This window comes from Haliotis rufescens, unplaced genomic scaffold (genome assembly GCF_023055435.1).
Source record: "Haliotis rufescens isolate VD_foot unplaced genomic scaffold, xgHalRufe1.0.p SCAF_8, whole genome shotgun sequence".
Taxonomy (NCBI): Eukaryota; Metazoa; Mollusca; class Gastropoda; order Lepetellida; family Haliotidae; genus Haliotis; species Haliotis rufescens.
The window spans coordinates 1,910,001-1,926,739 of record NW_025964372.1 but is presented as its reverse complement, the minus strand read 5'-3'; the positions used below and the strand labels follow the sequence as shown (position 1 = coordinate 1,926,739).

At 37.2% G+C, this 16,739-nt stretch overlaps 1 protein-coding gene across 1 annotated transcript; it reads left to right on the top strand.

The window, feature by feature from the left end:
• Nucleotides 1-5,078: 5,078 nt before the first annotated feature.
• Nucleotides 5,079-16,581, top strand: LOC125376869. The gene is made up of 6 exons (XM_048389238.1): nt 5,079-5,156; nt 5,412-5,462; nt 6,468-6,650; nt 7,755-7,928; nt 7,986-8,050; nt 16,491-16,581. Exons 1-6 carry the CDS (start codon nt 5,079-5,081, stop codon nt 16,579-16,581), a joined length of 642 nt encoding a protein of 213 aa, XP_048245195.1.
• Nucleotides 16,582-16,739: the final 158 nt, after the last annotated feature.

Below are 16,739 nucleotides of genomic sequence, written 5' to 3'. Positions count from 1 at the left end.
GCAGTCATATTTCTTGCAATATCATATTCAAATGCATATACAGAATGATCATATGAAACATCAAACAATATCTTACAGTCGACTCAGCTTTTAACATGGATTCCTTCCGGCTTTGGAAAGGGTTTTGTCGCTTTTATTTGTATGTTGATGACCATTGAATGAAAAGAAGATCGGTTTCAGTAGTTAATTAAGAATGTTCATGTAGAGAATGAATGAGGATTTTGTTATATTTCATTGAAGACAATGTTACATTTCAGGAGATGAACAAATATTTGGATTTACCTGTTCATGAGTATATGTGGATATACCTGTAGCGTCACTTCAATGTCCTTCAATAGATATGGTTCTTCTTGAGATACCGGTCGTTAGGCTATGATTGTCCAAACGCAATTCTTGTACAGATTTAACCAAGAACTGTGTATGGACATCAGTGCTTGCGGCGATACAACAACATAACGGCATTTTGTTGACGTCACTACGAAGATTGCGATGACGCCATGATGGATGAAAGCGTCAACGGATGAAGAATGAAAATGAGATGTACTTTAATTCAACACCCAAAGCATTTCTTGTTATTTATTTAATGAATACATGTATTGATCAGTTATATGAACCAGTATTTACTGCAACTGTTCGACATTTGTTGTTCACACTGTTAAATAATAATATAAATTTTAACAGAGTATAAATTTAAACAATTTGTCAATGTACACGTATGTTCGTTTTATTGCCTGAATGATATAGAGACAAGTATTATGACTATTTACTGTAAATATTTGTGTTCTTTGTTCAGTTATATCAGGGTAATTTATTACACAAGCGTCATTGTCATCGACACATTGCCAGTGTTAGAATATGCAACTTGTCACTCAATGCAAGAAAAAGGAAATAAAGAAACGTGAATCATTTATTTGAGTTTCATTTTCAGTTGTATAATTTATCGATTAAATTCGAAGATTTCAAAATGGAAGTTATTGCAGTTTTTCGATATTGTGAAATAAATTATGTATTTGATCGTCACTGTTATGTGTTAACAGTGCAATTAATGCATTTATGATTCATATCTGATACTCATTAACTATCCCTTCGTGTTGATAGTTCCACGCATTTTTCACCGCTTATGATCAACTGTACCATAGCACTTCAGAAAGAGCCTGTGTGTATTCATCTCAGAAGCCTATTTATGGAATAAATCAGGACTACCTCAAATACTGCAAATATTGCATATCTTGAAATGTTCAGGAAGCATTCAGGCTTTTTAAGTTTCTGCCCCAATTGTTCAGTACAATACACAACCTGTCTGACAATGAAACCTATTAAATGTTCCACAAGACAACGCAACAAAGGCATGCATAAGTATCCCTGCCTCATAGTCAGCTATTCATTGTGCATTACCCTGCAGTCACTGTAGAAAGTAGATGGCAGAGAGACATGATGTAGGACATGTAAATGAGTAAGGTGTAAGCTTTTCTGTACATTTAGAAAATGTTCGAGACGATTAATGGCACAATTAATGTCAGTGTTGAATTCGGCCTTGTAAGTTTTAATACGTTTTATTTACGTTCATCAAGTCGTCATCACACAAATATTTATTCATTGTAAAAGTTCAACCCTTTCATGCTCGCGGTCTTGACGACGATGTCTCAGTCATTGTTCACAACTACATTGAAAGTCATTGGTGTGGCAATTTATAATACAACAGGGGTTCTATAAGAAAAACACACTGTTCCGTTTGTGTTTATACGTCATGGAGACAGATACACTATGTTGAAATGAAACAGAACTTGTTACACCATTGGTATAATATAATCCATTGTGTGAAATATAGCATTTGCATTTCAAATTCGCCGAATACCTGATATGCATATTACTACAAAGTCAACCTTGAATTGGATTGAAAACCAGCTATTAATAGAAGAGCAATGGTAGTAGTATTGATTTTGTTACATTGCCCTGTCTTGTTCGCCTGGAGTTACTCTGTTTCTAGATTGTAGATGGAAGTTTGGCGTATTATTAACTGCATATACAACTTCAGAAAATGAATTGTGTTCAGGCTTGGTGACGTGGTCGGTATCGGGGCATCGTATCCTGAGGCGTAGGACGTTGCTCATGGCATCAGCCACTGGCTTGTCGTGGACAGAGTCGATTATTGACAGGCAGCGTAAAAGAAACAACAAACAAACACACACAAAATATGGGAAACCACCCATTTTAGGCTGAGATAGTGTGTATGTGTTATCCAAGCAATATCGGAATATTCCTATATAATTTTAATCCATTTTATTTTTAAAAATTAAAATAGATTGTAAGCCCATTACGGTGCAGTTTAAACATTGATCTATTTGTAGTGAAGTCGGATATTTGGTGGAATTCTTTATCCTGTTTGCTCGTGATTACCTACATCTAAGTGAGCTACTGTAATGTAGCTTTATTTACTTCCTCGGCTGCTGTAATGTAGCACTATTTCCCACCCCAGGTGCTGTAATGTAGCACTATTTCCTTCCTCAGCTACTGTAATGTGGCACTATTTCCTTCCTCAGCTACTGTAATGTAGCACTATTTCCTTCCTCAGCTACTGTAATGTAGCACTATTTCCTTCCTCAGCTGCTGTAATGTAGCACTATTTCCTTCCTCAGCTACTGTAATGTAGCACTATTTCCTTCCTCAGCTACTGTAATGTAGCACTATTTCCTTCCTCGGCTACTGTAATGTAGCACTATTTCCTTCCTCAGCTGCTGTAATGTAGCACTATTTCCTTCCTCAGCTGCTGTAATGTAGCACTATTTCCTTCCTCAGCTACTGTAATGTAGCACTATTTCCTTCCTCAGCTGCTGTAATGTAGCACTATTTCCTTCCTCAGCTGCTGTAATGTAGCACTATTTCCTTCCTCAGCTGCTGTAATGTAGCACTATTTCCTTCCTCAGCTGCTGTAATGTAGTACTATTTCCTTCCTCAGCTATTGTAATGTAGCACTATTTCCTTCCTCAGCTGCTGTAATGAAGCACTATTTCCTTCCTCAGCTACTGTAATGTAGCACTATTTCCTTCCTCAGCTACTGTAATGAAGCACTATTTCCTTCCTCAGCTACTGTAATGAAGCACTATTTCCTTCCTCAGCTGCTGTAATGTAGCACTATTTCCTTCCTCAGCTACTGTAATGTAGCACTATTTCCTTTCTCAGCTGCTGTAATGTAGCACTATTTCCTTCCTCAGCTACTGTAATGTAGCACTATTTAGGACATGATAGAGAGATGGGTGGTAGATAAACACAGGATGAATTAACTGGACGTTTGGACAGATGATCTTGGTTGGGTAGATGAAGGGTGAACGAAATACGTAAAACATCACACAGATTGCAATCAACACATCATCCAGTGTCTCCTACTGACACCATTAAGGCCTAGGAAGGAAAACAGGTTTTCCTAGTTTATAACATGACATATAAGCAGATCATCGCTCATGTTTAGATGTCACTATGTTCACAATTCAGGGCTGGTATATCATGTATAGATACTCACATGATGATCACAGGTTAGTATATGCAGGTGTGATAGATACAGACAAGTTAGTATATGTAGATGTGATAGATACTCACAAGTGAGTATATGTAGGTGTGATAGATACTCACAAGTTAGTATATGTAGATGTGATAGATACTCACATGTTAGTTTATGTAGATATGACAGATGATCACAAGTTACATATGTAGGTATGATGAATACTCACAACTTAGCAGATGTAGGTGTGATAGATACTCTCACGTTAGTATATGTAGATGTGATAGATACTCACAAGTCAGTATATGTAGATGTGGTAGATACTCACATGTTAGTATATGTCGATGTGGTAGATACTCACATGTTAGTATATGTAGATGTGATAGATACTCACAAGTAGGTATATGTAGATGTGGTAGATACTCACAAGTTAGTATATGTAGATGTGATAGATGATCACAAGTTGGTATATGTAGATGTGATAGATACTCACAAGTTAGTATATGTAGATGTGGTAGATACTAACAAGTTAGTATATGTAGATTTGATAGATGCTCATAAGTTAGTATATGTAGATGTGGTAGATACTCATCAGTTAGTATATGTAGATGTGATAGATACTCACAAGTTAGTATATGTAGATGTGATAGATACTCACAAGTTAGTATATGTAGATGTGGTAGATACTCACAAGTTAGTATATGTTGATGTGGTAGCTACTCATAAGATAGTATATGTAGATTTGATAGATACTCACAAGTTAGTATATGTAGATGTGGTAGATACACACAAGTTAGTATATGTAGATTTGATAGATACTCACAAGTTAGTATATGTAGATGTGGTAGATACTCATAAGTTGGTATATGTAGATGTGATAGATACTCATAAGTTAGTATATGTAGATGTGGTAGATACTCACAAGTTAGTATATGTAGATGTGATAGATACTCACAAGTTAGTATATGTAGATGCGGTAGATACTCATAAGTTAGTATATGTAGATGTGATAGATACTCACAAGTTAGTATATGTAGATTTGATAGATACTCACAAGTTAGTATATGTAGATGTGGTAGATACTCACATGTTAGTATATGAAGATATGATAGCTACTCACAAGTTAGTATATGTAGATGTGGTAGATACTCACAAGTTAGTATATGTAGATGTGATAGATACTCACAAGTTAGTATATGTAGATGTGGTAGATACTCACAAGTTTTTATATGTAGATTTGATAGATACTCACAAGTTAGTATATGTAGATGTGGTAGATACTCACAAGTTAGTATATGTAGATGTGGTAGATACTCACAAGTTAGTATATGTAGGTGTGGTACATACTCACAAGTTAGTATATGTAGATGTGGTAGATACTCACAAGTTAGTATATGTAGGTGTGGTACATACTCACAAGTTAGTATATGTAGATGTGGTAGATACTCACAAATTAGTATATGTAGATGTGATAGATACTCACAAGTTAGTATATGTAGATGTGGTAGATACTCACAAGTTTTTATATGTAGATTTGATAGATACTCACAAGTTAGTAAATGTAGATGTGATAGATACTCACATGTTAGTATATGTAGGTGTGATAGATGATCACAAGTTAGTATATGTAGATGTTGTAGATACTCACAAGTTAGTATATGTAGATGTGGTAGATACTCACAAGTTAGTTTATGTAGATGTGGTACATACTCACAAGTTAGTATATGTAGATGTGGTAGATACTCACAAGTTTTTATATGTAGATGTGATAGATACTCACAAGTTAGTATATGTAGATGTGATAGATACTCACAAGTTAGTATATGTAGATTTGATAGATACTCACAAGTAAGTATATGTAGGTGTGATAGATACTCACAAGTAAGTATATGTAGATGTGGTAGATACTCACAAGTTAGTATATGTAGATGTGGTAGATACTCACAAGTTAGTATATGTAGATGTGGTAGATACTCACAAGTTAGTATATGTAGGTGTGGTACATACTCACAAGTTAGTATATGTAGATGTGGTAGATACTCACAAGTTAGTATATGTAGGTGTGATAGATACTCACAAGTTAGTATATGTAGATGTGGTAGATACTCACAAGTTAGTATATGTAGATGTGATAGATACTCACAATTTAGTATATGTAGATGTGGTAGATACTCACAAGTTTTTATATGTAGATTTGATAGATACTCACAAGTTAGTATATGTAGATGTGATAGATACTCACAAGTTAGTATATGTAGATGTGATAGATACTCACAAGTAAGTATATGTAGATGTGGTAGATACTCACAAGTTAGTATATGTAGATGTGATAGATACTCACAAGTTAGTATATGTAGATGTGATAGATACTCACAAGTTAGTATATGTAGATGTTGTAGATACTCACAAGTTAGTATATGTAGATTTGATAGATACTCACAAGTTAGTATATGTAGATGTGGTAGATACTCACAAGTTAGTATATGTAGATGTGATAGATACTCACAAGTTAGTATATGTAGATGTGGTAGATACTCACAAGTTAGTATATGTAGATGTGATAGATACTCACAAGTTAGTATATGTAGATGTGATAGATGATCACAAGTTAGTATATGTAGGTGTGATAGATGATCACAAGTTAGTATATGTAGATGTGGTAGATACTCATAAGTTGGTATATGTAGGTATGATAGATACTCACACGTTAGTATGTGTAGGTGTGATAGTTACTCACAAGTTAGTATATGTAGGTGTGATAGATACTCATAAGTTAGTATATGTAGATGTGATAGATGATCACAAGTTAGTGTATGTAGGTGTGATAGATGATCACAAGTTAGTATATGTAGGTGTGATAGATGATCACATGTTAGTATATGTAGATGTGATAGATGATCACAAGTTGGTATATGTAGATGTGGTAGATACTCATAAGTTAGTATATGTAGGTATGATAGATACTCACAAGTTAGTATATGTAGATGTGGTAGATACTCACAAGTTAGTATATGTAGATGTGATAGATACTCACAAGTTAGTATATGTAGATGTGGTAGATACTCACAAGTTTTTATATGTAGATTTGATAGATACTCACAAGTTAGTATATGTAGATGTGGTAGATACTCACAAGTTAGTATATGTAGATGTGGTAGATACTCACAAGTTAGTATATGTAGGTGTGGTACATACTCACAAGTTAGTATATGTAGATGTGGTAGATACTCACAAGTTAGTATATGTAGGTGTGGTACATACTCACAAGTTAGTATATGTAGATGTGGTAGATACTCACAAATTAGTATATGTAGATGTGATAGATACTCACAAGTTAGTATATGTAGATGTGGTAGATACTCACAAGTTTTTATATGTAGATTTGATAGATACTCACAAGTTAGTAAATGTAGATGTGATAGATACTCACATGTTAGTATATGTAGGTGTGATAGATGATCACAAGTTAGTATATGTAGATGTTGTAGATACTCACAAGTTAGTATATGTAGATGTGGTAGATACTCACAAGTTAGTTTATGTAGATGTGGTACATACTCACAAGTTAGTATATGTAGATGTGGTAGATACTCACAAGTTTTTATATGTAGATGTGATAGATACTCACAAGTTAGTATATGTAGATGTGATAGATACTCACAAGTTAGTATATGTAGATTTGATAGATACTCACAAGTAAGTATATGTAGGTGTGATAGATACTCACAAGTAAGTATATGTAGATGTGGTAGATACTCACAAGTTAGTATATGTAGATGTGGTAGATACTCACAAGTTAGTATATGTAGATGTGGTAGATACTCACAAGTTAGTATATGTAGGTGTGGTACATACTCACAAGTTAGTATATGTAGATGTGGTAGATACTCACAAGTTAGTATATGTAGGTGTGATAGATACTCACAAGTTAGTATATGTAGATGTGGTAGATACTCACAAGTTAGTATATGTAGATGTGATAGATACTCACAATTTAGTATATGTAGATGTGGTAGATACTCACAAGTTTTTATATGTAGATTTGATAGATACTCACAAGTTAGTATATGTAGATGTGATAGATACTCACAAGTTAGTATATGTAGATGTGATAGATACTCACAAGTAAGTATATGTAGATGTGGTAGATACTCACAAGTTAGTATATGTAGATGTGATAGATACTCACAAGTTAGTATATGTAGATGTGATAGATACTCACAAGTTAGTATATGTAGATGTTGTAGATACTCACAAGTTAGTATATGTAGATTTGATAGATACTCACAAGTTAGTATATGTAGATGTGGTAGATACTCACAAGTTAGTATATGTAGATGTGATAGATACTCACAAGTTAGTATATGTAGATGTGGTAGATACTCACAAGTTAGTATATGTAGATGTGATAGATACTCACAAGTTAGTATATGTAGATGTGATAGATGATCACAAGTTAGTATATGTAGGTGTGATAGATGATCACAAGTTAGTATATGTAGATGTGGTAGATACTCATAAGTTGGTATATGTAGGTATGATAGATACTCACACGTTAGTATGTGTAGGTGTGATAGTTACTCACAAGTTAGTATATGTAGGTGTGATAGATACTCATAAGTTAGTATATGTAGATGTGATAGATGATCACAAGTTAGTGTATGTAGGTGTGATAGATGATCACAAGTTAGTATATGTAGGTGTGATAGATGATCACATGTTAGTATATGTAGATGTGATAGATGATCACAAGTTGGTATATGTAGATGTGGTAGATACTCATAAGTTAGTATATGTAGGTATGATAGATACTCACACGTTAGTATATGTAGGTGTGATAGTTACTCATAAGTTAGCATATTTAGATGGGATAGATACTCACAGGTTAGTATATGTAGATGTGACAGACGCTCACATTAACATGTATATGTGTGTTTAGGTCTTCATAAGCGTTTGTCTCGTTTAAAAATGTGTGTCAGTCAAGTGTGCCTGAGTTAGGTGATCACGATCCTATACCAGACCGTTCAAATAGCATTACATGTCACAAATGCAATACAAGACATCCATTGTATCCATTCATCACAGAGTTGGCCATTTAAGACCACATCTGAAATTATCCTCGACAAACTCTCTCATCTTTAGACTGGATGTATGTCAACACTGGAACACACACAGCTATAGCTCCCATATGTCTTCTAGCCTCACAGCTCTCAACATAAAGTGCTCGTTAACTGGGGATTCATTTCGCAGCATCAAAAGCATCCCTAATTTCATTTCCTAACAAGTATTCGCCAAAAACAGCTAAACTGAAGAGATTTTCAACTTCATTTCCCCTCTTGCTCTTGATGTCTTGTTTTAGAAGCGGCCTCCCAAATTAGATCCGTTTGTTGAGTCATCCGGTTCTTCTTTCAAGATAAAAATAACCTCCCTGTCGATGATGTATTATTGTGTCAGATGTATTTAACACTGATAACGTTCATAATACAAAGACGTAGACACACTTCCAGTGACAGTCAATGGTTGATAGAAATATACCCTTGTACTTAAATGCATGTCAAATGGTCATATACGTCGATGATACTGTATCAGCGCCTGCTATCTCTACTCAAGCCTACCTCCTTATACTGCCATCGCTATGGCATTGGCATTATACGCGGTTATGTCAAATGGTGATTAACTTTAAAACATTGATTGTGTGTGAGTGGCTTATATCAATATATTATATTATCTCTTTATTATGCCAGCGCTGATCCCATGTATTGGAATAATACATGGGTGTGTCCAACGATGATCCACGTGGACCCAATAGAGGATGTAGACACATTTGTGTGTCTGTTAGTGTGTGTATGTGCGTACGTGAATGTGTGTGAATGTATGCGAGTCTGTGTGAGCGTGTTTGTGTATGAGAATGTGTTTGTGTGTGTCTCTGTGTGTGTGTTGATGTATACGTCTGTACATGTTTGTGTGTATGTCCGTGTGTGTTTTGTGTGTATGTGTATGTATGTGTATGTGTGTACGTGTATGTGTGTGAATGAATGCATGTGTATTCAAGTGTGTGTGTGTGTGTGTGTGTGTGTGTGTGTGTGTGTGTGTGTGTGTGTGTGTGTGTGTGTGTGTGTGTGTGTGTGTGTGTGTGTGTGTGATTTTTGTTCTCAGGAATAAAATGGGCTAGAACGGTTTAGCTTTTTAGCTATAGGTCCGTTCTAATTTCGATTTCCATGACATATGTACTGTAAACATCAATCATCCACTCACTCACTCACTCACTCACATCAAATCAGTCGTCGAACTTTCTTTCATCGCTTTAGCCTTTAATAGAACTGTTTAGCGTATCAGGCCAAGGCGTTTTGGCTTCCCAATGACAGGGTTGAGACACATAAGGCCTGTTGCCTTGGTAAAAGGAAAGCTTAAAATCAATGCAACCAAAAGCATGTTTTAATGCACCGAAACGTGAACGGATTAACGAACGAATGCAGAGTGGTTTGATAGTCTAATGACTGTCTGCCTGTTCCTTTTGATCCTTTGATTGTGTGCAAACAGTTTCTGCCAAATGGCATGATCTTTAACTCAAAGACTTTTTTGTTTCATATCTGATCAGCAAGGCCACACGTGTATGAAGTTTATTTTTCTTCAGCTTTCATCCTATTCCAGAAGCTCATCCATACTGTGTATTCATCAAATTAAACATGCGCTTTCTTCTTTTATTCTGAATCATATTTCCAAACAAACCAGGTACCATCTCTCAGTATCTGGCATAAAAGGTCAATCACAAAAGGGCAATGGCTATAAATAGATTAATCTATGGCATGGGTTGCCTTGTCATCTAAGGCGTCGCGATTCACTGTGGCCCCCTTAGGGTCCGACCATTCGATATCCTGGGGGAGGGGTGGGGTTGTTCGGGATTTTATCGTGAGAAATAAATTGTCCCAGAAAAATGGGAAACTGTTAAAAAAATACCAACCAAAAAATTACAATGTTGCACAGTGTTTTTATTTTATTAAAATTCAAGCTCACAGTTTTAAATATAAAAATACCTGGTTTTGTAACTGTAGCTGATAATATATCTAATCTCATTACAACTCTCCCTCCCCTCCAGTATATCAAATGGTAGGTCCCTAAAGGGTGCTAAAACATATAATCAGGGGTTTGAATCCCGGTTCACCCTGGTTATGTTTCTACGGGTTTTTTCAGCTTTATGCGTCTTGCTTGTCACCTAAGTGGTATACGTCTGAGACCTGCGCCACCTTTGCCTTCCTCCTAACGTTCAAAGGAGCGTTAAACCTCACATCGCCTACCCTGTAAGGAACCACACTCCCACGAAGGAGATCAGGAAGATGTATGAGCATACAAAAACCTACAGTAACATTCAGTGGCGCGTCTAGGTCAACAATGCTGTAAAATTATATTATAATTAGCTAGATATGCTAGAGATTATGACTTAGGGATGAAACATTTGATATTCTGGTGTGTGTGTGTGTATGCTGGGCGGGGGGAGGTGGGGATTTTGTATCGAGATTTGATATTTTTTAGCTCCAGCTGCAAAATTATTTTTAAAAAACTATAAACCTGAATACTTTTTAAGAAAAACAGCTATCAACAATGTAAGTTTTGTGACAGGCAGTTTCATATTTTTCAAAGGTCTGAAGCATCATTATTTTTTAAAGATTTCAGTGACAATTAATTTTTTCAATAAGACTATACATCTTGCTTCACATTTTTCAGCCGGTTTTTAAAAAGGGTTATCGCAATATGCTACCTCCATATTTTAGAAACATCTATCTGCACGGCCTGAGGTTTATCACAAAATGGACCGCCTCCGTGGCCTAGTGGTTCGATCCCGGGCCGCGTCATACAAAAAGACGTTAAAAGATTGTACTTGTTGTTACCCTGTCTGGCGCTCGGCATTAAGGGGCTAAAACAAGGACTGGTCGGCTCGGAGTCAGTATACTGTGTCTGAGTGGGGTATTCATGTTAAACTGCGGCATGGTATCTCAGTGAGCTAGCACTATAAATCGGCATCAGTCCGGACTAGTACAAGCAGCCACACACACACACGTGCATGCACGTCGCTATATAAGTGCAATAATCTTGGACGCGACGTTAAACCCAATTTCACCTCACCTCACAACTTTCTGTAGTCATAAGAAATCTGCTAAAAGCAGCGTTCAATATACGATTCAGGTTGTACCGTGAGCATAACTAAGTAAAGCCTGTACGTTCTAGTCAGTACTTGAAACGCCATCTTCAGCCCCTCGGTCCAGTCTTAAGTGTGCACCAGAACGCTCAGACATTTAGGTGAAATGAGTGCACTGAAGTTGCCCACAAGCCATTGATTTCATCCAAAATAATGACAATCAATTTGTAACAAATGCTAATGGCCCATTACTATCTAGCCAGTCTCTCCCAAGTTTGATGAACTAGCGAAATGTATGGTAGGACACTTGCTTAGCGTACACCTGGAATCAATAAGTAACCATTGGCACATCGATCAAGCAACGGCCATTTTGCAATTAATTCTTTAATACCAAATGAATTATCGGAGTATATGCAGTTCATATATTATTGTAGTAAAGTGTGGCTCGCTCTCGGTACTTTGGTTTGTTAACAAACAAAGACAATCTACGTTGTGCTACCCTCGAGTAATGAACCCGTTCTTCGTCTCATCTTGAGTGACTGACTCTGGGTTCTAGTACGAGCTGGGATTCGATCTCTCGGTCCTCTGGCACGCTTAATGAACGCATCTCAGAACAGGGAAATCAGTGCCTTAGACAACAGGGCTACCTGTTCCCCCAACTGTCTGTGCATCTAAAGAATCGGTTGGCAGAGAGAGAGAGAGAGAGAGAGAGAGAGAGAGAGAGAGAGAGAGAGACTGAAGAGCTGCCATGAGAGTGAAAGTACCATGTCTAAAACTGATATAAAGAAGATGATGGACTAACGTGGACTTTATTATTTTATTACATATTACATGTACACCGAGTGAACATTTACCTCATATCTGTGTATATATATATATATATATACAAATATGAGGTAAATATATGTATAGGTATGTATATATATATATATATATATATATATATATATATATATATATATATATATATATATATATATATATAGTCAAGTGGATAGAGCATTTCCTATATCTGCCGGGTGAGGGGAAGGTTCGGCCCCTGCCCGCGTCCTAAAGAAGATATAATTTGGTACTTGTTCTTACTCTTCCTGGTGCTCGGCATTCAGGGGATAAAACAGGGACTAATGAGTATGGTGAGTCAGAGTGGGGTATGATGTTAAACAATTATCTAGTCTGGGCCCGGAAGCCAGCTGTCAACATCATCAGCAACCTTGAATGTCGTCGGGATCAGTGAAACACAAACCACACTATTGATAACCAGCTCTAACGAAAAGCATGGGGTGTTGCGACCTATTTTGCCCCGGAATCCAAAGACGTTGTCGTGATTCTTCAGGTTATGGATAAAAGTTAGGTCGAAATCTTCAGAAATGCGGACGTTACTACTGAAGCGGGTGTAAACCGATCTAGCCGTCCTGTTGCTATTAAACAGGCGTTCTTGAATCGCTGAAATGCAGATATATGCATTAGATCCTCATCTTGGTAGAAAGCCGTATTATGCTGCACTGTGTTTGTTCTAACTTTTAAGCAGTGGTAATTGGTTGGTAACTACATAGACTATCCTATGTGTGTTTTCAGCTTTGCTCTCGAGAGAACAGCCACTATATGTACCGGGAATAATTTTGACTTATAATAGAATGTGAATATTCCAGTGTATTTTTTCTCAACACACAACGACATAAAAATGAAATAGCGTTAGTAGCATATGGGTAAGCCACGACAACGAGCATACAACACAAGCGTCACTGGAGATATGTGGGTGTTTAATAATCAGGAGTCTCGCCATAGATTCACATTTGTTCACAAGGTCTGGATCGAGGACATGAATATTTATAGGCATGTTAACAGGTGATACAGGTCAAAATTTTAACTATATTCTTTGCCACACACAGACAGTTACTGTTCATTCAGAATAGCAGCTGAACTTAACACTTCATTGGGTGCATATGCATATTGAGCTTATGAGGGCAAAAGGTGAATGACCGCTTGGGGCTTCAGATGTGGACTATGATGATGTTGATTATGATGATAGTGTGTGAGTGGGTTAGTGAGTTAAACTGTGACGTGTTATTTCATCCATATGGCGACGAGAACAAGTTTATAAATACAAGTGAAAACGATGATAATAACAATAAGATGTGATGATGATGATGATATAACATGATGTTATAGAACTGTCTGACTTCCACGCAGTTATAACACGATGTTACAGATCAGATCGTACTACCGCGTAGTTATAACACGATGTAACGGAGCTGATCGTACTACCACACAGTTATAATACGATGTTACAGATCAGATCGCACTACCACGTAGTTATAACACGATGTAACGGAGCTGATCGTACTACCACACAGTTATAACACGATGTTACAGATCAGATCGTACTACCACACAGTTATAACACGATGTTACAGATCAGATCGCACTACCACGTAGTTATAACACGATGTAACGGAGCTGATCGTACTACCACACAGTTATAACAGGATGTTACAGATCAGATCGTACTACCACACAGTTATAACACGATGTTACAGATCAGATCGCACTACCACGTAGTTATAACACGATGTAACGGAGCTGATCGTACTACCACACAGTTATAACACGATGTTACAGATCAGATCGTACTACCACGCAGTTTTAACACGATGTTACAGATCAGATCGTACTACCACACAGTTATAACACGATGTCACAGATAAGATCGTACTACCACACAGTTATAACACGATGTTACAGATCAGATCGTACTACCACGTAGTTATAACACGATGTAACGGAGCTGATCGTACTACCACGTAGTTTTAACACGATGTTACAGATCAGATCGTACTACCACGTAGTTCTAACACGATGTAACGGAGCTGATCGTACTACCACACAGTTATAATACGATGTTACAGATCAGATCGCACTACCACGTAGTTATAACACGATGTAACGGAGCTGATCGTACTACCACACAGTTATAACACGATGTTACAGATCAGATCGTACTACCACACAGTTATAACACGATGTCACAGATAAGATCGTACTACCACACAGTTATAACACGATGTTACAGATAAGATCGTACTACCACGTAGTTATAACACGATGTAACGGAGCTGATCGTACTACCACGTAGTTTTAACACGATGTTACAGATCAGATCGTACTACCACGTAGTTATAACACGATGTTACAGATCAGATCGTACTACCACGTAGTTCTAACACGATGTAACGGAGCTGATCGTACTACCACACAGTTATAATACGATGTTACAGATCAGATCGCACTACCACGTAGTTATAACACGATGTAACGGAGCTGATCGTACTACCACACAGTTATAACACGATGTTACAGATCAGATCGTACTACCACACAGTTATAACACGATGTCACAGATAAGATCGTACTACCACACAGTTATAACACGATGTTACAGATAAGATCGTACTACCACGTAGTTATAACACGATGTAACGGAGCTGATCGTACTACCACGTAGTTTTAACACGATGTTACAGATCAGATCGTACTACCACGTAGTTATAACACGATGTTACAGATCAGATCGTACTACCACGTAGTTCTAACACGATGTAACGGAGCTGATCGTACTACCACACAGTTATAATACGATGTTACAGATCAGATCGCACTACCACGTAGTTATAACACGATGTAACGGAGCTGATCGTACTACCACACAGTTATAACACGATGTTACAGATCAGATCGTACTACCACACAGTTATAACACGATGTCACAGATAAGATCGTACTACCACACAGTTATAACACGATGTTACAGATCAGATCGTACTACCACGTAGTTATAACACGATGTAACGGAGCTGATCGTACTACCACGTAGTTTTAACACGATGTTACAGATCAGATCGTACTACCACGTAGTTATAACACGATGTTACAGATCAGATCGTACTACCACGTAGTTTTAACACGATGTTACAGATCAGATCGTACTACCACGTTGTTATAACACGATGTTACAGATCAGATCGTACTATCACGCAGTCATAACACGATGTTACAGATCAGATCGTTCTACCACGCAGTTATAACACGATGTAGTCTGGCATTTAGTCTCAGAAATAAACAATCCTAGAGCTGAGGCAATCTGAACTTGCCAAATCATTCTAGACTTCATTTGGACTTTTGTTTTATTTTATTTTTCTCTATGGTCTTGGAGACGAGTGAACACGATGTCACATAGCTGTCGTTTTTTCCACGCAGGTTCCATACCATGTTGCTGCTGGTTGCTGGGCGTATCAGTGACATTAAAACGCCGTGTAACCACACGCGACACAATATGACAATCACACGACCATAATAGATGCACATTTCAAATTCCGTTCAAATTATTTGTTCCTAAATTGTGAATGTATTCTTGTTTCATATTTTGCAAAAACTCTACTCCATCACACAACATCATATTTTCGAACAAGTAAGTGAGTGAGTGAGTGAGTGTAACGCCGCTTTTAACAGTATTCCAGTTATAGCGCGGCGTGTCAGCTTAATGTGGGAGGAAAGCCCGAAGTGATGCAGGTCTCAGACGTTTACCACTTCGGTGAAATCCACGAACACGGGTATGGTGCTGACAAACCTAGAAACATAATCGGGGCGAACCGGGATTCGAACCCACAATCATAGGTTTCTGGCGTGCCGAAGGGACGCACAGCGAATTTTTCGAACAAAACATTTTCGAACAAAACGTGCATCAGAATAAATTATGTGTATTAAAGATTCTGATTCTTTCTACGTAATATTTATTAGTCGTGGAATTCTGACCCCCACGCAGCCGGCCACGTGACCTGAAGAGCAGTCTACCTGATCCTGCAGCTGCAGCTATTTGGACCATCTACCTGTTCGGCATCCCCTGGGGATGCTGGAGCTGTTCGCACATGGCGGCAACGTGTTCGGTGTTGCATGACAACATCGTCCACTCCTCTCGTATTTGCAAGTACTTGCTGCATTGGACATGCAGATATTTCCAGCTTTAAATGGCAATGTGTTTTAAGAATACAATTTCAATTGTAGTTAGAAAAGAGAACAGGCTTTGAAAAGAAGTTAATTAATGGAAAATGCAAT

What these genes read in the sequence shown, in the direction of transcription:
- LOC125376869 (XM_048389238.1), top strand. Translation starts at nt 5,079, where the DNA reads ATGTTAGTATATGTAGGTGTGATAGATGATCACAAGTTAGTATATGTA. An exon ending in ATACTCACAAGTTAGTATAT is followed by an intron (nt 5,157 to 5,411) that starts GTAGATGTGGTA and finishes GATACTCACAAG; the next exon opens with TTAGTATATGTAGATGTGGT. An exon ending in ATACTCACAAGTTAGTATAT is followed by an intron (nt 7,929 to 7,985) that starts GTAGATGTGATA and finishes GATGATCACAAG; the next exon opens with TTAGTATATGTAGATGTGGT.